Genomic DNA, 27,507 nt, shown 5'->3' with positions numbered 1-27,507 from the left:
GGTATTGTAAAACCCCTTTAACTATTCATTTGCTACAATTTTATATGTGTCACACTGCTCCCATCAACTCTCTCCTAACCCTCAAGATTTTCTCTAAGATTAGTAATAATTTTGATAAGAGCCATATGATACATTTACTACAGTGCGTGCAAAGAATTAAGGCTTATGCATATAACTGTATCACAGTTTAATATTGTATGAAGATGTAATAGGATTTCTATAGATGTGAATAAACCCTCTTTATGCCTCCAATTTCATAAATATGCATTCTATATTGGAGTCGGACTCCATATATTAATTATCTCCTAAAAACATTGAGGGAGATTTATCATAGACACAGGCCTCAGCATAAATCAGGCACATTCTCTAACAGTCCTTGTTCCTATACAGAAATCTATGGCAGCTCCAAGCTGCCATCAACTTCTTTCTTCATTTATGCCAGAAAACCAGGCAGGTGTGATAACGTTTTCATTTCTTGGCCCTGTCAATCAAAGTGCAGGGGGTGCGGCAGTTGCAGAGAGAGCTGAGCCTCTAGGAGTAATGGCAACGCCCCTGTTGCTCCTAAACGCTCATTTGCATAAATTAAAACTTAATTTTTCTGGGACCAACACAGATGCCTTCAGCTGCCAAGCTCACATGCAGCAGGTCATAGGTACAAATCTGCAGATAGATGCCTTTAATAATTTACTTCTGCTTGTTTGATGTCATTGCTCAATTTATTAATTTTTTTCAACCATTTGCCCTAGAGAAGTTAACATACCAATACAAGGAGCAAAGCTAACCTTGAAATGCAGGATACATTGGAATCATGTTGCTGGTTGTAAGTCCTGAATAACCATCATCTTTAGAAGATCTTTTGAGGCCTAAAAAAAATAAATACATATAATTTAACCTCTTCAGTACCGAGCCACTTTTCACCTTAAAGGGACACTGACAGGCGAAATCAGCAGGCGCAGAAGATTGGGCATGAACGATGCCGGGAGGATTGAATTGCGCAGGCGCAGGATCGGGACTGGGGAGAGTTCTAGCCGCCGCCCAGCGAAGTGAATAATGATGAGCTGGGCGGGGCTTAAGAACGGCAGTTGGGAAGGCTGGCTGGGCGCATTTTCACATAAAAACGCCGCCCCTTGGGCAGATTGCTGAACGGAGAAGCAGGTTATAAAACTTTATATTTCGCTCTTTATAAGGTGGACAGGGGGGATAGTTATATGCTTTTAAAAGACTCTATAAGACCTGTAATGTGATATATCTAACTATATATGCTGATTTCGCCTGTCAGTGTCCCTTTAAATCCCAGGCCGATTTTTGCAAATCTGAGACATGTGTCACTTTATGTGGTGATAACTTTAAAACGCTTTTACTTATCCAAGCCATTCTGAGATTGTTTTCTTGTCACTATTTTTGGGACCCTAGAAGGCTTAGAAGTTTAGAAGCAAATCTTGAAATATTTCTGAAAATTTCCAAAACCCACTTTTTAATGTCCAGTTCAGGCCTGAAGTCACTTTGTGAGGCTCACATAATAGAAACCACCCATAAATGGCCCCATTTTAGAAACTACACCCTTCAATGTATTCAAAACAGATTTTACTAACTTTCTTAACCCTTTAGGTGTTCCACAAGAATTAATGGAAAATGTAGATGAAATTTCAGAATTTCACTTTTTGGCAGACTTTCCATTTTAATCCTTTTTTTTTTCCAGTAACAAAGCAAGGGTTAACAGCCAAACAAAACTCAATATTTATTGCCCTGATTCTGTAGTTTACAGAAACACCCTATATGTGGTTGTAAACTTCTGTACGAGCACACGGCAGGGTGCATAAGTAAAGGGCAGATTTCACTGGAATAATTTTAAGTTGCCATGTCACTGTCACAGCCAGACAGTTGAGAAGCTCTGACAGGAGCCTTTCAGATCCTCCTCCTTGAATTTCTTTGTTTTGGTTTAGCTTCTCATCTCGTTAGTCTATCTCAGCTGTCATGCTGTTGGACTGATTGCTGCCCTTTAAGTTCCTCCCCAGAATGCAGTAGTGTGCGGCTTATACAACTTCCTGGAGTGTGTGTGCATGCTGTTCCTTGTTCCCAGTCCACAGTCCCCAGTCCCCAGTCCCCAGTCCCCAGTCGTCTGCAAGATAAGTTCTGTTTATGTATTTATGATTTTCTGTTTTCTGGATCCAGGTGACCCTGACTCCCTCCGTGTCTGTGTAGGGAGCCGGTGGTCGTGTCCCCTCACTATTGTAGGGTCATCAGGTGTAAGATAGTCGAGGTTCGTGGATATGCACCCATCCACCTTTGGGGTGGTCGCATAGGCTGAGCAATAAGGGAGAGCGGCAGGTCTCTTGCAGAGGTCTCCCTTTTGTTCCTTAGTTGTGGATCCAGTGAGTCATTGTTTAGATTATTGTCTTGTTTCCTGTACACCATCCGTGACATTATAAGCCGCCAAAACCGTCTCAAGCATGGATCCGGTTTCACTTTTGGCTGAACGCTTCCAGGGTTTTTCATTGGAGGTAGCTGATCTCCGTAAGACTTTTTCTCAGTTTCAAGTGACCGGTTCAGCTTGCGTTCATGGAGTTTGTTCTGAGCCTAAGATCTCGCTCCCGGATACGTTCTCCGGGGGTAGTGAGTATTTTGTGCGTTTTAGAGAGGCTTGCAAACTCCATTTTTGCCTTCTTCCCCATTCCTCTGGTGATGAAAAACGGAGGGTGGGGATCATTATATCACTGCTCAGGGGTAACGCTCAATCCTGGGCCTTTTCGCTGCCGGAGGGGGCACGGCCCCTCCGTTCAGTGGATGAATTCTTTTTAGCCCTGGGTCAGATATATGATGATCCGGATCGTATTGCTCTGGCTGAGTCTAGACTATGTCTGTTATGCCAGGGTAAACAATCCGCAGAGATATACTGCTCAGAATTTCGGAGATGGGCAGCTGATACTGGTTGGAATGATGCTGCACTCCGAAGTCAATTTTGCCATGGTCTTTCAGAGAGATTGAAAGATGCATTTGCCTTTCATGAGAGACCTACCTCCTTGGATTCTGCTATGTCTCAGGCCGTTCGTATTGACAGGCGTCTTAGAGAGAGAGGAGAGATCTCTCCTTCCTGTCATACTCAGTCCCGGGACAGTGCAGCGGTCTCTTTCTGTGCGCAGGGGTCTCAGTCGCTGTCAGCCCCTTCTGAGCAGGAGCCCATGCAGCTGGGGTTGATTGCCTCTGACGATAGAAGATTCAGCCCGCATGGGAGGGTTTGTTTTTGTTGTGGAGGTATAAATCATTTGGCAAATGTTTGTCCCTCTAGGAGATTCAGGCAGTTTTCTGGGAGTAATAAAGAAACTAAAAGGAAAAAATCTTTTAAAAATGTTCCGTCTGTTACTATTGGCAGGGTTGAGGCGGAAATTGAAGGTTTTCCGTTTGCTTGTAGTTCCCGTTTTGTCCTGCCTGCTAGGGTGGTGCTAGAGAGCAAAAGCATTTTTTGTGAGATTTTTCTGGATAGTGGAGCAGCTGTCAATCTCATTGATAATCAATTTGCAATAACTCATGGTTTCCAGGTATGCACTTTGGGAAAGGATATTCCTGTTTTTGCTATTGATTCCGCTCCACTTTCTCAGAAATCATTAAAGGGCATAGTTCACAATATCCGTTTAATTGTCAGTGATGCTCATGTTGAGGATGTGTCATGTTTCGTCCTTAGCGGTTTGCCTACTCCTCTAGTGTTGGAGCTACCCTGGCTCACTAAACATAACCCCACCATTGATTGGCAAGCGAGGCAAATAAATGGTTGGAGTGACTTTTGCAGAGAGAATTGCCTCATGACATCTGTTTCTGAGGTTTCTACTAAGACTGTACCACCTTTCCTCTCTGAATTTTCGGATGTCTTCTCTGAGAGTGGAGTTCAGGATTTGCCCCCGCACACGGAGTACGATTGCCCTATTAATCTCATCCCAGGCGCCAAGCTGCCTAAATCTCGTTTATACAATCTTTCCCAACCTGAGAGGGTCGCTATGCGTGCTTATATCTCTGAGAGTCTGAGAAAGGGACACATATGACCCTCGAAGTCACCTGTTGCCGCTGGTTTTTTCTTTGTTAAGAAAAAAGATGGTTCTTTAAGACCTTGTCTGGATTTCAGGGAGCTGAACAGTATCACTATTCGTGACCCTTATCCGCTTCCTCTGATCCCAGACCTGTTTAACCAGGTTGTTGGGGCTAAAGTCTTTTCCAAATTAGACCTAAGAGGGGCATACAACCTGGTCAGGGTCAGAGAAGGAGACGAATGGAAGACGGCTTTCAATACTCCTGAGGGCCATTTTGAGAATTTGGTTATGCCATTTGGTTTGATGAATGCCCCAGCCGTTTTTCAGCATTTCGTGAACAGCATTTTTTATCATTTAATGGGAAAATTTGTATTAGTGTATTTGGATGACATTTTGATTTTTTCTCCTGATTTCAAGACTCATAAGGAACATTTACGTCAGGTCTTGCTCATCCCGCGGGAGAATAAATTATACGCGAAACTGGAAAAATGTGTGTTTGCGGTTCCAGAAATTCAATTTCTGGGGTTTCTTCTCTCCGCTTCTGGTTTTCGCATGGACCCCGAGAAGGTCCGCGCTGTGCTTGAGTGGGAGCTTCCTGAGAATCAGAAGGCGCTGATGCGTTTTTTGGGCCTTGCCAATTATTACAGGAAATTTATTTTGAATTATTCCTCTGTTGTTAAACCACTCACTGATATGACCAGAAAGGGGGTAGATTTTTCTTCCTGGTCGGTAGAGGCGCGTAAGGCCTTTTCTAATATCAAGGAGACTTTTGCTTCCGCTCCCATCCTGGTACAACCTGATATTTCGTTACCCTTCATAGTTGAGGTTGATGCTTCTGAGGTAGGGGTGGGTGCGGTCTTGTCTCAGGGTTCCTCTCCTGCCAAATGGCAACCGTGTGCCTTTTTCTCAAAGAAACTCTCCTCCGCAGAGAGAAATTATGATGTGGGAGATAAGGAATTGTTAGCCATCAAGTTGGCTTTCGAAGAATGGCGCCATTGGCTAGAGGGAGCCAGACACCCTATTACTGTGTTTACTGACCATAAAAATCTGGCCTACTTGGAGTCAGCCAAGCGTCTGAACCCGAGACAGGCCAGATGGTCTTTGTTCTTTTCAAGGTTTAATTTTGTTGTCACGTTCCGCCCTGGGGTTAAGAATGTGAAGGCAGATGACCTGTCACGTTGTTTTCCGGGAGGTGGGAATTTTGAAGACCCGGGTCCCATTTTGGCTGAAGGTGTGGTGGTCTCTGCCCTTTTTCCTGAATTGGAGGCAGAGGTGCAGGCAGCCCAGTAAGAGGCTCCTGATCTTTGTCCTCCTGGGAGGTTGTTTGTGCCTCTCGCTTTGAGACACAAGATTTTTAAGGAACACCACGATACGGTCCTTGCTGGGCACCCGGGGGCAAGAGCCACACTGGATCTCATCGCTCGGAGATTCTGGTGGCCTGCGCTTCGTAAGTCGGTTGAGGGTTTTGTGGCAGCTTGCGAGACTTGCGCTCGTGCCAAAGTCCCTCATTCACGGCCATCAGGTCCTCTCCTTCCCTTACCCATTCCTTCCCGTCCTTGGACACATCTGTCCATGGACTTCATAACGGACTTGCCTCGTTCCTCGGGGAAAACTGTGATTCTGGTGGTGGTGGACCGTTTTAGCAAAATGGTGCATTTCATCCCTTTTCCTGGTTTGCCCAATGCTAAGACGCTGGCGCAGGCATTTATTGACCACATTGTCAAATTGCATGGTATTCCTTCAGACATAGTCTCTGATAGGGGCACGCAGTTTGGTTCCAGATTCTGGAAGGCTTTCTGTTCTCGCTTGGGGGTTCGGTTGTCATCCTCTTCTGCTTTCCACCCGCAGTCGAATGGCCGGACAGAGCGCGTCAATCAGAATCTGGAGACATATCTGCGCTGTTTTGTGGCGGAGAATCAGGAGGATTGCTGTTCTTTTTTGTCCCTTGCTGAGTTTGCTTTAAATAACCGTCATCAGGAGTCCTCTGATAAGTCACCATTTTTTGGTGCATATGGGTTTCATCCGCAGTTTGGGACTTTCTCGGGAGAGGGGTCTTCTGGTTTACCTGATGAGGACAGATTCTCCTCGTCTTTGTCATCTATTTGGCAAAAGATTCAGGATAATCTAAAGAGCATGAGTGAGAGATATAAGCGTGTGGCAGATAAGAGACGTGTGCCTGGTCCGGACCTGAATGTTGGTGATCTGGTGTGGTTGTCTACCAAGAATATCAGATTGAAGGTTCCCTCCTGGAAGTTGGGTCCTAGGTTTATTGGGCCTTACAAGATCCTGTCTGTCATAAATCCTGTTGCCTACCGTCTTGATCTTCCTTGGAAGATCCATAATGTTTTTCATAAGTCCTTATTGAAACCTTATGTTCAACCTATTGTGCCCTCGCCTTTGCCTCCTCCTCCGATTGTGGTTGATGGAAATCTTGAATTTCAGGTCTCTAGGATTGTGGATTCTCGTCTTGTCTGCGGTTCCCTCCAGTACCTCGTTCATTGGGAGGGTTATGGTCCTGAGGAGAGGATGTGGGTCCCAGTGACGGACATTAAGGCCTCTCGTCTCATCAGGGCTTTCCATAGGTCCCATCCTGAGAAGGTGGGCTCTGAGTGTCCGGAGTCCACTCGTAGAGGGAGGGGTACTGTCACAGCCAGACAGTTGAGAAGCTCTGACAGGAGCCTTTCAGATCCTCCTCCTTGAATTTCTTTGTTTTGGTTTAGCTTCTCATCTCGTTAGTCTATCTCAGCTGTCATGCTGTTGGACTGATTGCTGCCCTTTAAGTTCCTCCCCAGAATGCAGTAGTGTGCGGCTTATACAACTTCCTGGAGTGTGTGTGCATGCTGTTCCTTGTTCCCAGTCCACAGTCCCCAGTCGTCTGCAAGATAAGTTCTGTTTATGTATTTATGATTTTCTGTTTTCTGGATCCAGGTGACCCTGACTCCCTCCGTGTCTGTGTAGGGAGCCGGTGGTCGTGTCGCCTCACTATTGTAGGGTCATCAGGTGTAAGATAGTCGAGGTTCGTGGATATGCGCCCATCCACCTTTGGGGTGGTCGCATAGGCTGAGCAATAAGGGAGAGCGGCAGGTCTCTTGCAGGGGTCTCCCCTTTTGTTCCTTAGTTGTGGATCCAGTGAGTCATTGTTTAGATTATTGTCTTGTTTCCTGTACACCATCCGTGACAGTCACATTTGAAGATTCCCTGATGCACCCCTAGAGTAGAAACTCCCCAAAAAATTACTACATTTTGGAAACTATGGGATAAGGTGGCAGTTTTTTTTGGTACTATTTTAGGGTACATATGATTTTTGGTTGCTCTATATTACACTTTTTGTGAGGCAAGGTAACAAAAAAATAGCTGTTGTGGCACAGTTTTTATTTTTTGTTATTTACAATGTTCATCTCACAGGTTAAATCATGTGTTATTTTTATAGAGCAGGTTGTTACGGATGCGACAATACCAAATATGACTACTTTTTTGGTTGTTTGTTTCAGTTTTACATAATAAAGCATTTTTGAAAAAGAAATCATGTTTTAGTGTCTCCATAGTCTGAGAGCCATAGTTTTTTTTTTTTTTGGGGGAAATTGTCTTAGGTAGGGTTTAATTTTTTGTGGGATGAGATGACGGTTTGATTGGCATGATTTTGGGGTACATATCACTTTTTGATAGCTTGGTATTACACTTTCTGTGATGTAAGGCCTCTTTCACACTTGCGTTGTCCGGATCCGGCGTGTACTCCACTTGCCGGAATTACACTCCGGATCCGGAAAAACGCAAGTGTACTGAAAGCATTTGAAGACGGAACCGTCTTCCAAATGCGTTCAGTGTTACTATGGCACCCAGGACGCTATTAAAGTCCTGGTTGCCATAGTAGTAGTGGGGAGCGGGGGAGCGGTATACTTACAGTCCGTGCGGCTCCCCGGGCGCTCCAGAATGACGTCAGAGCGCCCCATGCGCATGGATGACGTGATCCATGTGATCACATGATCCATGAGCTTGGGGCGCCCTGACGTCACTCTGGAGCGCCCGGGGAGCCGCACGGACGGTAAGTACACTGCTCCCCGCTCCCCACTACACTTTACCATGGCTGCCAGGACTTTAGCGTCCCGGCAGCCATGGTAACCACTCTGAAAAAGCTAAATGTCGGATGCGGCAATGCGCCGAAACGACGTTTAGCTTAAGGCCGGATCCGGATCAATGCCTTTCAATGGGCATTAATTCCGGATCCGGCCTTGCGGCAAGTGTTCCGGATTTTTGGCCGGAGCAAAAAGCGCAGCATGCTGCGGTATTTTCTCCGGCCAAAAAACGTTCCGTTCCGGAACTGAAGACATCCTGATGCATCCTGAACGGATTTCTCTCCATTCAGAATGCATTAGGATAATCCTGATCAGGATTCTTCCGGCATAGAGCCCCGACGACGGAACTCTATGCCGGAACACAACAACGCAGGTGTGAAAGAGCCCTTAGGTGACCAAAAAATGGCTTGACAGTTTATTTTTTTATTTATTTATTTAAGTTTTACACAATAATATCATTTTTGAAACAAAAAAAAAAATCATGTTTTAGTTTCTCCATAGTCTGAGAGCCATATTTTTTTTTTATTTTTTAGGAGTCTTAAGTAGAGGCTCATTTTATGTGGGATGAGGTGACGGTTAGATGCCTTTTTGATTGCTTGGTGTTGCACTTTTAGTGATGTAAGGTGACCCCAAATTTTTTTTTACCACAGTTTTTATTTTATTTTTTGACGGTGTTTACCTGAGGGGTTTGGTCATGTGATATTTTTATAGAACCGGTCGATATGAATGCAGCGATACCTAATATGTCTACTTTTCTTTTTTTTTCCCATTTCTTACAAATTTTTTTACTTTATTTTGGGAAACGGATACTTTTTTTAAACTTGAAACTTAAATTTTTTTAACTAGCTGCGTGGGGACCCGATGGCCACCCGCACCTGGCAGGATCCGGCACGTGCTGCAGTCAGCACTGACCCCGGCAGTGCAAGGGTTAATGCATCGGCATGTGTGTTTTCACCAATGCCGACGCATACAGCAGGGGTCCGGCTATCAGTGACTGCCAGACCCCTGCTGCTGATCGGAAGGGCGCAACACCTGCGCCCACCCGATCAGAGCGCCGTAGCTATACGGCGCTGGGATTTCAGACCCGGATATCAACGCCGTACATGTACGACGCTGGTATCCTATGGGTGAAAAACAATGTAAAATTGTTCTGACTGTTCATTTATGATCTTTTCATTGTAAATTGTTTCTTTTTAGCCCTATAGGGCTTGTCCAAGTGTTGTATTTGTCCTGGTCAGATTTCTCAGAAAGTGTGTGTTTTCTGGGGCACGCAACATACAGTATGCTATGCAGTATGTGCAATGTGAACAGCTAGAGTGAGGTTTAGAATTAGTGATGAGCGAATCGAAGTCAAACAAATTGACTTCGATCTGAATTTCAGGAAGCCAAATTTCCTCGCGCTTCGTGGTAACGAATCAATTTTCCCTGAAATGGCGGGGGAAAAAAAGACATACTCACCTCATCTATTTGCGCACAAAGAGGCTGCTGTGGCCATCTTGATTGAAGATACCGAGTGACGGCCAGCCGGCGTGATGACGTGATCACGTCACCGCGCTAGATTTTGAACAGTGTCTTCAATCAGGATGGCCATGGCGGCCTCTATGCGATCAAATGTATAAGTTAAGTAATTTTTTTTATTAACCGCTGAAAGTCATCAATGTTAATCTCAGATGCCACGATAACCAGAGAATGTATAATGTAATTAAAATGGGGTGTGAATATGTTCCGTATAGATGGATGGAGGGCTTCAGAATCATATTCTTATGCGCCGACACTGAGTACAGTGCACCTCCTTGGCTACATCCAGTTGACAACTCCAAACTGCTTAGCTAAGCTTTTACTGCTTTCTCCCCCAAAAAATAACTGTTTACGTAATGACACAAATACATACTGACAAAATATAATACCACATAATTAGACATTAGATAACAGAGTCGACCATATGAATTTCAAAGAAAGCCCTTTAGTATACTGTTAAAAAGCATGGGTGCCAACATATCCTGAAACTACCCAAACCTGTCCCTGTGAACACCCGCCTCCCCCATGACCACACCAGGACACCCAGAAAACTACTCCCCTTCCCTATCCTTTTTATCAAAAGTTTTAAACCGGTCTACATTTGAAGATTTTTTTATGCTGACCTAACTACCGTATTTTTCGCCCTATAAGATGCACCAGTCCATAAGACGCACCTAGGTTTTTGGGGAGGAAAATAAGAAAAAATATATTTTTAACCAAAAGGTGTGCTTTTGTTGGGTTTGGAACTAATGGTGGTCTGTGGATGGCACTATTACTGGGGATCTGTGAAGGACACTGTTATGGGGGATCTGTGGATGACGCACTGTTATGGGGGGATCTGTGGATGACGCACTGTTATGGGGGGATCTGTGCATTATGGACACTGTTATGGGGGATCTGTGGATGACGGACACTGTTATGGGGGATCTGTGGATGACGAACACTGTTATGGGGGGATCTGTGGATGACAGACACTGTTATGGGGGGGATCTGTGGATGATGGACACTGTTATGGGGGGATCTGTGGATGACGGACACTGTTATGGGGGGATCTGTGGATGACAGACACTGTTATGGGGGGATCTGTGGATGACGGACACTGTTATGGGGGGGATCTGTGACGGACACTGTTATGGGGGATCTGTGGCTTGCACTGTTACAGGGGGATCTGTGGCTGGCACTGTTACAGGCAGGATCTGTGGATGGCACTGTTAGAGGGGGGATCTGTGGGTGGCACTGTTAGAGGGGGGATCTGTGGGTGGCACTGTTAGAGGGGGGATCTGTGGGTGGCACGGTTAGAGGGGGGATCTGTGGGTGGCACTGTTATGGGGGATCTATGGGTGGCACTGTTATATATGTGCCATCCACAGACCCCCCACCCCATAACAGTGCCATCCACAGACCCCCCCAGCTCATAACAGTGCCATCCACAGTCCCCCCCCCCTTAACTGTGCCATCCACGGATGTTCCCCATAAAACTTTCATCCACAGATCCCCCCGCCGCTCCAGTATACAAAAATAAAATGTCTTATTCAATTAAAAGTGATTACTCATGCCCCCTCACTCCTAATAGTACCGTACATCCTAACAGCTTCTGTACAACCCAGGCAGGCAGGCCGGGCCGGTGCGTCACTCACTGACGTCACTTGCCTGCGCCGCCTGCTTCATTCATAAAGTAGCCCGCCTGCATTCTACTGAAGCTGTTAGGATAGTACAGTGACTGCACCGCCCCGCCGCTATTACCGGCCCCCAGCTCCTCCTGCCAGTCCCTCCCCGCTCGCTCGTACATCGCAGCCTGCGATGTAAAACGGTCAGCATTCGCCCCATAAGATGCAGGGGCATTTTCCCCCCATTTTAAGGGGAGAAAAAGTGCGTTTTATGGGGCGAAAAATACGGTATTTGTACTGATATTACACTTACAATTTGAAGGTGTAGATTCCAAATATCAAGTCAGAAATTATGCATAAAGTCAATTCTTTACAATTAAGACATGTTTGTTTACATATTGTTTAGTTTAATTTGAGGTCATAGTGAATTTTGTCGAGAACATAATAACACATAATATTGGTGTAATGTCATACAATAATATTAGTTTCTATATTATCCAAAAGATCAATAGTTCTGTAAATAACTGTTTGGCACAAATATTCTCTATTTTTCCACCTGACCTTAAAATGTTTTTCATTCCTGTGAATAGGACATCAGTATCTGGTCTGTGGGGGTCCGACACCTGGGACACGCACCAATCAGCTGTTTTGAGAAGGCAGCGGCGCTCCTCTGAGAATTGCGGCCTTCTCGCAGCTCAACAAGCACAGTACTGTACATTGTATAGCAGCTGTGCTTGGCATCTCAGCTCAGCCCCATTCACTTGAATGGGGCTGAGCTGCTCCTAGGCCACGTAACCATTGAATGTGTTGTCACTGGCCAACACCGCTGCCTTCTTGAACAGCTGATCAGACTTTCACCAATCAGATACTGATGACCTATCCAGAGAATAGGTCATCAGTAAAGATAAATCTTGGAAAACCCCTTTAATGTCCTGGTGGAAGCGTTCTCCTTGCTCTTCACTCAGAACTCCAAGATTTGGGGGAAAGTAGTCTAGATCACTATGGATGAAACGCAATTGGACACAAGTTTTCTCCCAGTCTTGGAAAAGAAGTTAACAAAGTTTGAAATTTACAGCCCTGATATTGCCAAGAAAGTTTGTCATGTCAGAGAAAGGTACCCACATGTGAGTTTATGGAAAGTGTAGCAATGAGTTTGCAACTATGAAACTTGTATATGGAATCAAGTCTAATCAATCAAGCGATATTTAATCTTGTAAAGTGAAAACTGTCGCATTGCACTTATCCTTCATTTTTGTTGCCACAACTATGTTCTTGTAGATGATCATCGCAGATTTTGATTTGTATCTACAGGCTTCTTCTTGGTAGACCTATTTTTATTGTTTCGTTATTTTGAAGTCTTGCTTCTCAGCTTCTTTCACAAGATAACCTATTAAAGTAATCGTACTGCACTAGGATGGATGTTTTACCTCATCCTTTCATCTGATGTACTCAGAGTTCAACATTATTTATTGGTTCCATCTCTTTTCCTTTTTAATCTCATTTGAAAGGGCCATTCATGGCTATCTCCAAGATCCAGCCTTTGGATTTTAGCTCATTTGTCTCATATTTCATTCATGCTCATATGTCATACATGTGAAATTGACACAAGGCAAACTGCCCTGTTATCAAAAACAATACCAGCAATTTGTGGGAAACCTGGACCTAACTAGAATAAATTAATGTGATATTTGAATTCAGCACTAGAGATGGCCCGAACTATCCGACGGCGAACAGTTCCCGGCGAACATAGCTTGTTCGCGTTCGCCTCTGCCGGGCGAACACATGCGATGTTCGGTCCGCCCCCTATACATCATCATTGAGCAAACTTTGACCCTGTACCTCACAGTCAGCAGACACATTCCAGCCAATCAGCAGCATACCCTCCCTCCCAGACCCTCCCACCTCCTGCACAGCATCCATTTTAGATTCATTCTGAAGCTGCAGTCTTAGTGAGAGGAGGGAGACTGTAACTGCTGCTGATTTAATTGGGAAATCGATAGCTAGGCTAGTGAATTCAGTGTCCACTCCAGTCCTGAAAGACTCATCTGATCTCTGCTGTAAGGACAGCGTCCTGACAGCACCCCAAAAAGCCCTTTTTAGGGCTGCAACATTAGTCTGCTTTTTTTTTTTCCTTTATATACATATTGCAGTTGCCTGGCCTGCCTGTGTGTGAGGAGCTGCAGGCCCACAGACTGTAGTGTGCCCACTGCCAGTGCTCACCCCTGTCATTCCGTGTGGCACAGGACTTTGCTTAAAAAAAGGCACTTAATTTTTACACTTTAATCTAAGGTTAGTTGCCTGCCAGTGTGTGTCAGGCTGACTTCCACTGACTGTAGTGTGCCCACTGCCAGTGCCCACCACTCATACCGGCTGGCACAGGACTTTGCATAAAAAAGGCATTTAATTTTTACACTTTAGTGTAATTTCAGCTGCTTGCCTGCTGCTAGTGTGTGTCAGGCCGACTTCAACTGACTGTAGTGTGCCCACTGCCAGTGCCCACCCCTGTCATCCCGTGTGGCACAGGACTTTGCTTAAAAAAAAGGCACTTCATTTTTACACTTTAATCTAAGGTTAGTTGCCTGCCAGTGTGTGTCAGGCTGACTTCCACTGACTGTAGTGTGCCCACTGCCAGTGCCCACCACTCATACCGGCTGGCACAGGACTTTGCTTAAAAAAGGCATTTAATTTTTACACTTTAATGTAATTTCAGCTGCTTGCCTGCTGCTAGTGTGTGTCAGGCCGACTTCAACTGACTGTAGTGTGCCCACTGCCAGTGCCCACCCCTGTCATACCGAGTGGCACAGGACTTTGCTTAAAAAATAGGCACTTAATTTTTACACTTTAATCTAAGGTTAGTTGCCTGCCAGTGTGTGTCAGGCTGACTTCCACTGACTGTAGTGTGCCCACTGCCAGTGCCCACCACTCATACCGGCTGGCACAGGACTTTGCATAAAAAAGGCATTTAATTTTTACACTTTAGTGTAATTTCAGCTGCTTGCCTGCTGCTAGTGTGTGTCAGGCCGACTTCAACTGACTGTAGTGTGCCCACTGCCAGTGCCAACCACTGATACCGGGTGGCACAGTAGCTTGCCGATAAATAAGGCATTTAATTTTTAGACAGTAGTCTAAATTCAGTTGCTTGCCTGCTGCCAGTGTGTGTCAGGCCCGCTTCCACTGACTGTAGTGTGCCCACTGCCAGTGCCAACCACTGATACCGGGTGGCACAGTAGCTTGCCGATAAATAAGGCATTTAATTTTTAGACAGTAGTCTAAATTCAGTTGCTTGCCTGCTGCCAGTGTGTGTCAGGCCCTCTTCCACTGACTGTAGTGTGCCCACTGCCAGTGCCAACCACTCATACCGGGTGGCACAGTAGCTTGCCGATAAATAAGGCATTTAATTTTTACACTTTAGTGTAATTTCAGTTGCTTGCCTGCTGCCAGTGTGTGTCAGGCCCGCTTCTACTGACTGTAGTGTGCCCACTGCCAGTGCCAATCGTATACACACACTGGATGTTTTAAAGCACGTTATTCCAAACAATTTAGGAATGTTAGTTGATTTATGCCCTTTATAGATTAAAACCCGACTCTGCGTCCACTACGTAATTTTCCATGGGAGTTTTGCCATAGATCCCCCTCCGGCATGCCACAGTCCAGGTGTTAGACCCCTTGAAACAACTTTCTCATCACTATTGTGGCCAGAAAGAGTCCCTGTGGGTTTTAAAATTCGCCTGTCTATTGAAGTCTATGGCGGTTCGCCCGGTTCGCCAGTTCGCGAACATTTGCGGAAGTTCGCGTTCGCTGTTCGCGAACTGAAAATTTTATGTTCGCGACATCACTATTCAGCACACAATACTTAACAAAAGGTCAGCTCAATTGATGTAGACCAGTGATATTATCCATGGGTCTCTAAAACACAAGACAACACTTCTGTTGTTTGTCAATTAGGCCTTGTTATAGGAACACTGGTCAATGTTTATCAAGACTTGCATTTCCATATACCAGTCTTCATCTCCTTTGTGCTGGAGTAAGATGCACATAATTTATTAAGGCCTATTGCACACGACCGTATGTCTTTTTCAGTGTTTTGCGGTCCGTTTTAAACGGATCCGTTGTTCCGTTTTTTGTTTCCGTTGTGTTTCCGTTTCCGTTCCGTTTTTCCGTTCCGTTTTTCCGTATGGCAAATACAGTATACAGTAATTTCATAGAAAAAATTGGGCTGGGCCTAACATTTTCAATAGATGGATCCGCAAAAAACGGAACGGATACGGAAGACATACGGATGCACTTCCGTATGCATTCCGTTTTTTTGCGGACCCATAGACTTTAATGGAGCCACGGAACGTGATTTGCGGCCAAATATAGGACATGTTCTATGTTAAAACGGAACGGAAAAACGGAAAAACGGAAACGGAATGCATACGGAGTACATTCCGTTTTTTTTGCGGACCCATTGAAATCAATGGTTCCGTATACGGACCGTATACGGACCGCAAAAAACGGCCAGTAAACGGGAAAAAAAAACGGCCGTGTGAAAGAGGCCTAAGGGGCAGATGCGCATATCTGGCACTCCATGCAGCAGGGACTGAAATCTATGCCAGCCACGGGCTGGCGTAGACTTGAGGTGTAATTTACGGCAGTTTCTGGAATAAGTTAATCGGACAGAGTGCAATAGGCCTTGCCCGTCCTGCTAAGTCCCACCCCTTTCCTCACCACTATAGAAAAGTGACAAGAAGTACAAAAAGTTATAAATGGTATAAGTATGGCAAGCGCCATAATTTGCAACTATTGAATGCCACTCACTGTGTTTTTCATAATCAACATTGACTTCAGTTTTCCCATCCTAATTGGCATTAGAAAATATTTTCCTGATTATTCTTTAAATTAAACATTTAAATTTATAGATTTAAGAATGATGTAATAATATACTTGCTTGGAGGGAAAAGAAATCCAAATTTTAGAGATTGATGGTCACGGTAATATTGACAACTTTGACTTTGTCCTTGTGGGATTCGAACATCCACAAATATACATGAATCATTTTCCACAGAGGCTGGCACAAGTTCCTAACAAACATTGCAAAACATATTGGTTAATGCAAGTGTGGATGTAACTGTAGGACACAAGGGTGCACCAGAAGAAAGGTCTTGTTTGCCCATGTACTGAATGAAGCATCTCGATTGTTTATTTTGCAGCCTTGAAGTTCTGAAACTAACATTTTTGTTATGCCAGAGAAGACATTAGTGAAGGCTGGAGAGTCTTGCATGTCTTCCCTGGATAAACATTTTGAAACATAAGACTCCCATTATCTGCAAAATTTCCTTAAAACATGTGCACATAGCTTCACTTAAAAGCCATTGACACATTTGAATTGAATATTGTATTGTTCATTTGCTTTCTAAATGCAAAATTAAGCAACTTTCTATAAAGCCTTCCTTCAGAATTTCCTAGCATGTGTAAGTCCTTCACCTAGGTGCTGGTGCTGCTGAATCTGACAAATCCGTCAGAGCTGTGCTCCTGTGTCTGATAGCTTTCTGTGCTTCCCCCTGTTAGTTTCAGAGATAGCAGCAGGAAAGGGGAGGGGTTTGTACATGGCAGTTCAAAAAGTGGAGAGGAGGGAAAGAATCTAAGGGGGCGGCTCACACAGTCTATAGATAGGGAGAAAAACACACACACACACACACACACACACACAAGGCAGGTTTGCAGGAGGAAAACAGCAGCATTCCAACATAAAAATCCAGTGTGTATGAATATAAAAATTTCCACCAACATACTGTATGTCATTAGTATTATTTTTTTTCATGGCAAAAGTGTCCAATGGGGTAGTCTAGAATTCTGCTATCTGAAATTGAAAGCGGAATATGTTTGCATCCGAACATTGGCACGGATTAGGCCATGGTTGATCTTTTTACGCATAGTCAAAATGTGATTAGTGATGTAGTTGTATATGAAGATAAAATACACACTTAAGCACCACACTAATGTACTGTTCAGTATAAGTGCCATTCTGTATATGTTCAGTATTGGCTCTATATGGCACTGCATATATTCTGAGCTCTTTGGTGTTAGTTGTAGCTGGTGAATAGTGATTAGCGGCAGGGGCTATATTCGAATTCGCAATATTTCACGAATATTTGGGCGAATATTCGTCATATATTAATGAATTCACAAATTAGAGATTATTTTCTTGATTGCAAAAAACCGGCAATGTAATATTCACGTAATGCGCGTGAAATATAGGCGTGGGTCAATTTTGCAACATTTTCCAAGCTGCTAGAAGTTTCCCGAGACTGGAGAAAATGGTTGGCACGGCAGAACAATAAAAATGGCTTTATATACAGTTAGAGTGCTCCAATATATTCGCAATTGAGCTCTAATGATGTGAATATTTTGGTGCAATATGTGAAACTTCACATATTAGCAGGTCTGCATGTATGTATGGACAGCAGAACCTATCACACTACCTAACACACTGCACTGCAACAGCTACACTATATCTAGAATATTCGAAATTACGAATATATATCACTATATTCTAAATATTTGCGAATTCTCGAAGTACCGATATTCGCGATTAATATTCGCAATTCGAATATTCGCTCCCAACACTACTGGTGAAGGGAGTCAAATCATTATGCAAATCAGCTCTACTCCAGAAGCTAAAAACTGTCTCTAATAACACCTATGGCTAGCCACCCTGTAATTCAATGTCCAACCCAGGCTCGGACTGGCCCACAGGGGTACAGCTGAATGCCCCGGTGGGCCCCAACCTAGCTGGTCCCCTAGTTCCTCACCCACTACACATGGCACAGTAGAGTGACTTCTCTACGTGTATAAAGGCAGCATACAGCATCTCAACCAGCCTATGTCCATGTAAAAACTGGGCAGATTGTTTAACAGCTTATTATTATAGATGCATCTGGTGGCTGAGATGACTTGTAGACACAGTGGCAGGCCAGTCAGTATCCTCCTTTTCCAGGCACCCACCTTCTTGAAGTCGTTGCAGGGACCCCTATAATCAATTACCTTGTAACGTCTTGCTGCTGTCCGCTGCTGTGTCAACGGGTAATATTTGCATGCATCTGTGTGGTGAACCCCCAGAATAAATTTTACTGGTGGGCCCTAGGCACCCCAGTCCGATACCGATCCAACCCATTAGAGGCAAAACCAGAGACAACCATCTGTCTCTGGCTGATATCCCTAGTCATGTTTTAAGGCTCTTTAATGAGATGAACATCATCTCTCTGTATGTAGATACCCTGTAATTTAGTTTTCTTCCTTCTGGTCAAGGGTTTGCATAATATCTGAGAAAGTTATTTTTTTACCCTGTGATGCACCTATAGATTTTGTGTGAAGACATATCACACTACAAAGCAGTGCTCTTGAACACCTGATGACATCCTAGAGATGTGATAGCTAACCTCCAGCACTCCAGATGTGGTAAAACTACAACTCCCAAGATGTACATTTGCTTGGCTCTTCTCAGAGCTCCTCCATTGAACATGCTGGGAGTTGTAGTTTCACCACAGCTGGAGTGCCGGAGGTTAGCCATCACTGTCCTAGAGATATTGATGATTGTGGAAAAACTCCTTTACAGTGAAACATATTTATATTTATTATACCCGCAAATCATAAAAAGGATTATGTGGTATACTAATATTTCAATAGTACTTACATTTTTATGTAGTGTGTATGAACTCCACAATGGCATCTTTATATTGTAACTGAAACCACTCACATATTTATTATGGTACAAGATGCAATAGCTGCTATTTTGCAAAACCAGTGGCCGTCCATATGGCAGATTAAACTTTTTAGTGTCAGATTCTGTAAATTGAGCAGATGATGGAAACATACCTTTGTCACACAAACAATAATAACAAAAAAATAATATAATTCCATGAGGGAAAACATTTTAAAATGCACATATCAACCATGACATTAGAACCACAGATAGGTGGAGTGAATAACATTGTGGGCACCACTACAGGGTCGGAAAATACTGTATGGGGTAGCAAGTGAAAAGTAAGTTCTTAAAGTTGATGTGTTGGAAGCAGGTAAAAATGGCAAGCTTAAGTTTTGGGCAACTTTGATAAGGTCCAACTTATGATGGCTAGATGACTAGGGCAGAGCATCTCCAATATGGCTGGTCTTGTGGGCTGTTTCTAGTGTGCAATGGTTAGGCTCGCTCACCAGTGTATGTAGGGAGTGAACGCTAGCCAATCTACTCTAGTCCTATAGAAGGGTTACTGTACAAATTTTTTAAAGGCTATGAACACCTCTGGGGGCAATTTTTTGCATTGCCAAGAGCATTACACTGCCTCCACTTTCTTCTCTTTTTCCTGTAAGTGCATCATCTTTCCCAGGCGAGCAATGCATATATTGTATATCCAGCCATCCACACTATGTAAATTTATCAGACCAGGCCACCTTCTTTCACCTACTGTACATGTTCAGTCTGAATGACTCTTTGCTTATTGTAGGCACTTTTAGTGGTTGACAGGGGTCAAAATGGATTTTCTGACCACTCTATTATGCAGCTCCATATTCAGCAAGTTGTGATGTACTGTGTGTTCTTTTCTATCATAACCAGGGCTACTTTTTTTTTTTAAAGCCTATGAACACCTTTGGGAGCAATTTTGTTATGATTACATTTTACTCATTTTGGGCTAAAAATCTTTTTTTAAGTTGGTCTTAATGACCTCTTTCTGCAGAATAATGTGCAGTAAGATGGATACAAGCTCTAGATTACTGTATATCTGAGTTGTCAAGCCATTGACACCACCCCTTTAGAAAGGTAACATTTAGAAGCTTTTTAGGTCTAAAAGGTCCCTCTACATGACGATATTACAGCAGATTGTCTGGAAGGAAGCGTTCCTTCCTGACAATCTGCTGATCACTGGTGGAGGAGACTAATGCATTTATATGCAGTAAACTCATCTAGAGATGGGGAAGGGCGATCACTAATGTCATCGCTCTTCGCCATAATGATTTGTTATTTCCTGGCAGCAGATTGTCTTTGCATAGCTTGTCGGGAAACAAGGATTTTTGTGTTCGCACAAATGATCCAATTACCCAATGAATGAGCGTTCTGCTCATTTGTTGGGTAATCGGCGGTGCAACACCTTAAAGGGTTTCTATCACTTCGTTTCACCTATTTAGCTTTCAGACACTAGCGATCCGCTAGTGTCCGCTTTATCTAACCATCCTAATATAAGAGCTTATTGTCCTGCCGTTTAGCTAAAAAAATAACTTATATAGATATGCAAATGAGCCTCTAGGTGCTATGGGGGCGTGATTAGCACCTAGAGGCTCCGTCTACCTTAACAAACTGCCGCCGCCTCTAGGTGCTAATCACGCCCCCATAGCACCTAGAGGCTCATTTGCATATCTATATAAGTTATTTTTTTAGCTAAACGGCAGGACAATAAGCTCTTATATTAGGATGGTTAGATAAAGCAGACACTAGCGGATCGCTAGTGTCTGAAAGCTCAATAGGTGAAACGAAGTGATAGAAACCCTTTAAGATCATCGCTAACAAGCGTTACTATGAACGTTCGTTGGCGATATGTGCCAGTCTCGGCCTTTACTAATAAAAACTTTGATCAGTTTGTGACACTATTCTGCAGCATCTCATACCAGTTTCTTTTTTTATTATGGCCCATGATAACAGACAATACCGGTAATATGTTAATAGGTACCTCACTGGGCATACTGCACATCAGGGGACATAATAAATTTCCGATATTATTATATACACTGCTATAAAACATTTTATAGCCCTGTGCTCAACATAATGACCTTGAGACACAGGCATCACAACTATTGCTCCAGAGTTGGGTCCAAGCTACTTTTATCCACTTTTTGATCTTTGTAAAAGAAGACTCTCTCAGTAGCTTTAGTCATTTAGGAAACTGTTGTAATGATTACCTTGTTGAGGAGTGAGTGTTAATAGTTTTTTATATCCAGCTTCTGTCTGAAAAAGAGGAGATCATATTAAGGCATCTTCTTGTTAAAATTAGTGACGTTTTCCAAGTTCCATGTTGTCTTGCACGCAAAATGTGATCATTATGTACAACCTGTCTAGCTCCTTAGAATTATCTAATGGGGTATTTGAAGATTGGCTTTCTAAATCAGACAACTCCTTGAAAGTGTAACTCATTTCAGTTTATTTTTAATATAGAGTAGGAACAGGGACGTTAAAGGCAATCTGTCACCATTTTTATGCCCCAGCGTGTGCCAATGAGTCCTGACATTCATGAGCTCTTGGCTCTCGCTGTTTCCTGGCCAATAATTAACAGTTTTTCACAACTGTAATGAGCAGCAGTTTTGGCAGGAAGAGCCGAGAGCTCATGAATATCAGGACTCATTGCCATGCGCAACCATGTGTGCAGTGATTTTAGTCTGGCTGATTCACTGGACATTTGCCTGGTTGCAATCTAATCTCCACCTGCCCCAATGCCAGATCCCTAGAGCTGTGAATGATCTCTGAACGCTAGTGTAAAACTACCCTAAGCACCCTAACAGAAACTCTCACCAATGTGTAGCATATGCAAGTTCCAGAGCATAGTGTATAGCGAGGCCTTTACCCCCTAAGTAGGTATGAAAGTGGAGGCAGCTAGTCCTTCTCACAAAATAGTGGCTATTTGAAATAATTCCTGGAGAAACTCTTTAACTTCTTCAAAAGGGACAGCCTATATGTGACTATTAGTGTTGAGCGAATCGAAATATCAGAAATGGACTTCGATCCGAATGTCAGGGAAAATTTGATTCGCCCCAAAGCCGAATTTCTTTGTGCTTCATGGTAATTAATCGATTCTCACAAAAATGGCTGTAAAAAAAAAAAAAATCATGCTCACCTCATCCATGGCGGCAGGCTCTTCGCACTCAAATGGATGAGGTGAGTATGATTTTTTTTTAAAACTGATTAACCCCTAAATGCCCTAATTTTTCATCTCAGATGCCACAATCAGCGATAAACGTGGCATCAGAAAGGTTAAATGACAGGGGGCTGCACAATCGCCATTCCATGTCATTGCGCCCGCTACTTACAAAGAAATACACTTCACGATGAAGTAATTCATCACAAAGTGAATTTCTTTGTAAAATTCGGCAAAGCAGCCGAATCAAATTTTTGTAAACTTTACTCATCTCTAGTGACTATTTCATGTATTTTTTTTTACAAAACAAAAAAATGGGTGCATAGTTTTGCAGATATACATTTTTGAAGTGACGCCATGTATTTTATTTCCTGTCCTGGAATCAGAAAATGACCTGTTTATATCATGTTTTTATGTTTAACACATTTTTTATGAATTTTTGAGGATGTTATTTTTAATCTATATTTAAACAAAAACCATACAATCCTGCAGTTTTTGCACTGGCCACTAAGCCTAATAATTGGCACCACTTCTTGGTTTGTACAGATTACTTTACTGCAATTATATATTATTCTCATCTGCCTGTAATGATTAGGGATGAGCAAATCGACTTTGGATGAAACATCCAAAGTCGATTCTCATAAAACGTAGTCATAATACTGTACGGAGCAGGAGCTCCGTACAGTATTAGAATGCATTGGCTCCGATGAGCCGAAGTTATTGGTTCGCGAAGTCTCGTGAGACTTCGGGCAATAACTTCATAAATTAATTTGTACTGTAAAAAAACATTTTCCGAAATCGGGTTTGGTTTCAGGGTACCACTTGGAACCGAACCCTCGTTCGGTAAATGGTTTTTTACAGTACAAATTAAATTTATGAAGTTATTACGCAAAGTCTCGTGAAACTTTGCGAAGCAATAACTTCGGCTCATCGGAGCCAATACATTCTAATACTGTACGGAGCTCCTGCTCCGTACAGTATTAGGACTAAGTTTTATGTGAATCGACTTTGGATGTTTCATCCGAAGTCGATTCACTCATCCCTAGTAGTGTTGAGCGAACAGTTCGAGCATAGTTCGGGTCCGTACCGAATTTTGGGGTGTTCGTGACATGTATTTTGGCGCATTTTGAAAGGCTGCAAAGCAGCCAATCAACATGCATCATACTACTTGCCCTAAGATGCCATCGCAGCCATGCCTACTATTGGCAAGGCTGTGATTGGCCAAGTGCAGCATGTGACTCAGCCTCTTTATAAGCTTGTGCGCACGTCGGGACGTGCTCACTCCCGATGTGAATAGAACAGGGATAGACGCAGCTGATGCTAGGGCGAGAATAGGCAGGGATAATTGAATAACTGGAAGCAAATTTCTCTCCTCCACCTGTGATTCATCTGAACAACTGCAGCTGAGCTGCTTTTTTGATAGGGATTGGCTATTTTTAGAGTGGCCAGAGTGATTTTTCCATCCACATGTACCTGGGCTGACCGCCGGCCGCCATTTTGCGACTTGTAGTGCTGCAGCAGAAGCTGCCACAGTGTGCATTCCAAAGCTCCAAACAAGTTAGACATCTACACCTGGGATTCAGACCAATAGCGATTTAGCAGCACAGTCCAAGGCTATTTTTTTTAAAGGTTGTGCAGACCATTTTGTGGCACATGTTACTGGGCTGATAGGCGGCGGCCATCTTGGGACTAGTGCTGCAGCACAATCTCTCCCAACGTCCATTAATCACTTGTAATAGTGGTCTGTGCCATAGAAATCCTACATCAGGGACTTGGGTGTGCTTGTGTCACCCCTACTAATACCAGTCCACCTGTAATCCATACAGTGAAAAGCCATAAAGTATTCCAGTGAGGGAATTTTTTTTTTATTTAAAAAAGGCCAAGTTAGTTTATCTGGCGTTCAATATACTAGATACAGTTAGGCCTGCGTTTCATACATCTGGAATTAGCAAACTAATGTGCTGGGGTTGGGAAAACATATATGTACCCATACTAGAATCTGTCAAAGAAAGCGGTACTCACATATAACAGTCATTCCATCTGTAATCCATACAGTCAAAAGACTGAAAGTATTCCAGTGAGGGAATTTTTTTTATTTAAAAAAGGCCAAGTTAGTTTTATCTGGCGTTCAATATACTAGATACAGTTAGGTCTGCGTTTCATACATCTGGAATTAGCAAACTAATGTGCTGGGGTTGGGAAAACATATATGTACCCATACTAGAATCTGTCAAAGAAAGCGGTACTCACATATAACAGTCATTCCATCTGTAATCCATACAGTCAAAAGACTGAAAGTATTCCAGTGAGGGAATTTTTTTTATTTAAAAAAGGCCAAGTTAGTTTATCTGGCGTTCAATATACTAGATACAGTTAGGCCTGCGTTTCATACATCTGGAATTAGCAAACTAATGTGCTGGGGTTGGGAAAACATATATGTACCCATACTAGAATCTGTCAAAGAAAGCGGTACTCACATATAACAGTCATTCCATCTGTAATCCATACAGTCAAAAGACTGAAAGTATTCCAGTGAGGGAATTTTTTTTATTTAAAAAAGGCCAAGTTAGTTTATCTGGCGTTCAATATACTAGATACAGTTAGGCCTGCGTTTCATACATCTGGAATTAGCAAACTAATGTGCTGGGGTTGGGAAAACATATATGTACCCATACTAGAATCTGTCAAAGAAAGCGGTACTCACATATAACAGTCATTCCATCTGTAATCCATACAGTCAAAAGACTGAAAGTATTCCAGTGAGGGGATTTTTTTTATTTAAAAAAGGCCAAGTTAGTTTATCTGGCGTTCAATATACTAGATACAGTTAGGCCTGCGTTTCATACATCTGGAATTAGCAAACTAATGTGCTGGGGTTGGGAAAACATATATGTACCCATACTAGAATCTGTCAAAGAAAGCGGTACTCACATATAACAGTCATTCCATCTGTAATCCATACAGTCAAAAGACTGAAAGTATTCCAGTGAGGGGATTTTTTTTATTTAAAAAAGGCCAAGTTAGTTTATCTGGCGTTCAATATACTAGATACAGTTAGGCCTGCGTTTCATACATCTGGAATTAGCAAACTAATGTGCTGGGGTTGGGAAAACATATATGTACCCATACTAGAATCTGTCAAAGAAAGCGGTACTCACATATAACAGTCATTCCATCTGTAATCCATACAGTCAAAAGACTGAAAGTATTCCAGTGAGGGGATTTTTTTTATTTAAAAAAGGCCAAGTTAGTTTATCTGGCGTTCAATATACTAGATACAGTTAGGCCTGCGTTTCATACATCTGGAATTAGCAAACTAATGTGCTGGGGTTGGGAAAACATATATGTACCCATACTAGAATCTGTCAAAGAAAGCGGTACTCACATATAACAGTCATTCCATCTGTAATCCATACAGTCAAAAGACTGAAAGTATTCCAGTGAGGGGATTTTTTTTATTTAAAAAAGGCCAAGTTAGTTTATCTGGCGTTCAATATACTAGATACAGTTAGGCCTGCGTTTCATACATCTGGAATTAGCAAACTAATGTGCTGGGGTTGGGAAAACATATATGTACCCATACTAGAATCTGTCAAAGAAAGCGGTACTCACATATAACAGTCATTCCATCTGTAATCCATACAGTCAAAAGACTGAAAGTATTCCAGTGAGGGAATTTTTTTTATTTAAAAAAGGCCAAGTTAGTTTATCTGGCGTTCAATATACTAGATACAGTTAGGCCTGCGTTTCATACATCTGGAATTAGCAAACTAATGTGCTGGGGTTGGGAAAACATATATGTACCCATACTAGAATCTGTCAAAGAAAGCGGTACTCACATATAACAGTCATTCCATCTGTAATCCATACAGTCAAAAGACTGAAAGTATTCCAGTGAGGGGATTTTTTTTATTTAAAAAAGGCCAAGTTAGTTTATCTGGCGTTCAATATACTAGATACAGTTAGGCCTGCGTTTCATACATCTGGAATTAGCAAACTAATGTGCTGGGGTTGGGAAAACATATATGTACCCATACTAGAATCTGTCAAAGAAAGCGGTACTCACATATAACAGTCATTCCATCTGTAATCCATACAGTCAAAAGACTGAAAGTATTCCAGTGAGGGAATTTTTTTTATTTAAAAAAGGCCAAGTTAGTTTATCTGGCGTTCAATATACTAGATACAGTTAGGCCTGCGTTTCATACATCTGGAATTAGCAAACTAATGTGCTGGGGTTGGGAAAACATATATGTACCCATACTAGAATCTGTCAAAGAAAGCGGTACTCACATATAACAGTCATTCCATCTGTAATCCATACAGTCAAAAGACTGAAAGTATTCCAGTGAGGGAATTTTTTATTTATTTAAAAAAGGCCAAGTTAGTTTATCTGGCGTTCAATATACTAGATACAGTTAGGCCTGCGTTTCATACATCTGGAATTAGCAAACTAATGTGCTGGGGTTGGGAAAACATATATGTACCCATACTAGAATCTGTCAAAGAAAGCGGTACTCACATATAACAGTCATTCCATCTGTAATCCATACAGTCAAAAGACTGAAAGTATTCCAGTGAGGGAATTTTTTTTTTATTTAAAAAAGGCCAAGTTAGTTTATCTGGCGTTCAATATACTAGATACAGTTAGGCCTGCGTTTCATACATCTGGAATTAGCAAACTAATGTGCTGGGGTTGGGAAAACATATATGTACCCATACTAGAATCTGTCAAAGAAAGCGGTACTCACATATAACAGTCATTCCATCTGTAATCCATACAGTCAAAAGACTGAAAGTATTCCAGTGAGGGAATTTTTTTTATTTAAAAAAGGCCAAGTTAGTTTTATCTGGCGTTCAATATACTAGATACAGTTAGGTCTGCGTTTCATACATCTGGAATTAGCAAACTAATGTGCTGGGGTTGGGAAAACATATATGTACCCATACTAGAATCTGTCAAAGAAAGCGGTACTCACATATAACAGTCATTCCATCTGTAATCCATACAGTCAAAAGACTGAAAGTATTCCAGTGAGGGAATTTTTTTTATTTAAAAAAGGCCAAGTTAGTTTATCTGGCGTTCAATATACTAGATACAGTTAGGCCTGCGTTTCATACATCTGGAATTAGCAAACTAATGTGCTGGGGTTGGGAAAACATATATGTACCCATACTAGAATCTGTCAAAGAAAGCGGTACTCACATATAACAGTCATTCCATCTGTAATCCATACAGTCAAAAGACTGAAAGTATTCCAGTGAGGGAATTTTTTTTATTTAAAAAAGGCCAAGTTAGTTTATCTGGCGTTCAATATACTAGATACAGTTAGGCCTGCGTTTCATACATCTGGAATTAGCAAACTAATGTGCTGGGGTTGGGAAAACATATATGTACCCATACTAGAAT

The 27,507-nt window shown here is 42.6% G+C and overlaps 1 protein-coding gene across 2 annotated transcripts in view; it reads right to left on the bottom strand.

Annotated features, from left to right (window-relative positions):
- ENPP1 (ectonucleotide pyrophosphatase/phosphodiesterase 1) overlaps positions 1-27,507 on the bottom strand; it is a 164,159-nt gene that overhangs the window by 13,531 nt on the left and 123,121 nt on the right. Inside the window, exons 19-22 of one of the 2 annotated variants that reach the window (XM_040429149.1) lie at positions 21,148-21,193; positions 18,893-19,044; positions 16,148-16,280; positions 783-863 (exon numbers count right to left, since the gene is read on the bottom strand). In XM_040429149.1, coding sequence (XP_040285083.1) covers positions 783-863; positions 16,148-16,280; positions 18,893-19,044; positions 21,148-21,193 — 412 coding nt within the window. Of the gene's footprint in view, positions 1-782; positions 864-16,147; positions 16,281-18,550; positions 18,777-18,812; positions 19,045-21,147; positions 21,194-27,507 lie in introns of those variants that run through there. The other variant, XM_040429150.1, reaches the window with a different exon arrangement.

Source organism: Bufo bufo, chromosome 4 (genome assembly GCF_905171765.1).
Source record: "Bufo bufo chromosome 4, aBufBuf1.1, whole genome shotgun sequence".
NCBI lineage: Eukaryota > Metazoa > Chordata > Amphibia > Anura > Bufonidae > Bufo > Bufo bufo.
The sequence above is the reverse complement of the archived record's forward strand: the minus strand, read 5'-3'. Positions and strand labels throughout refer to the sequence as shown.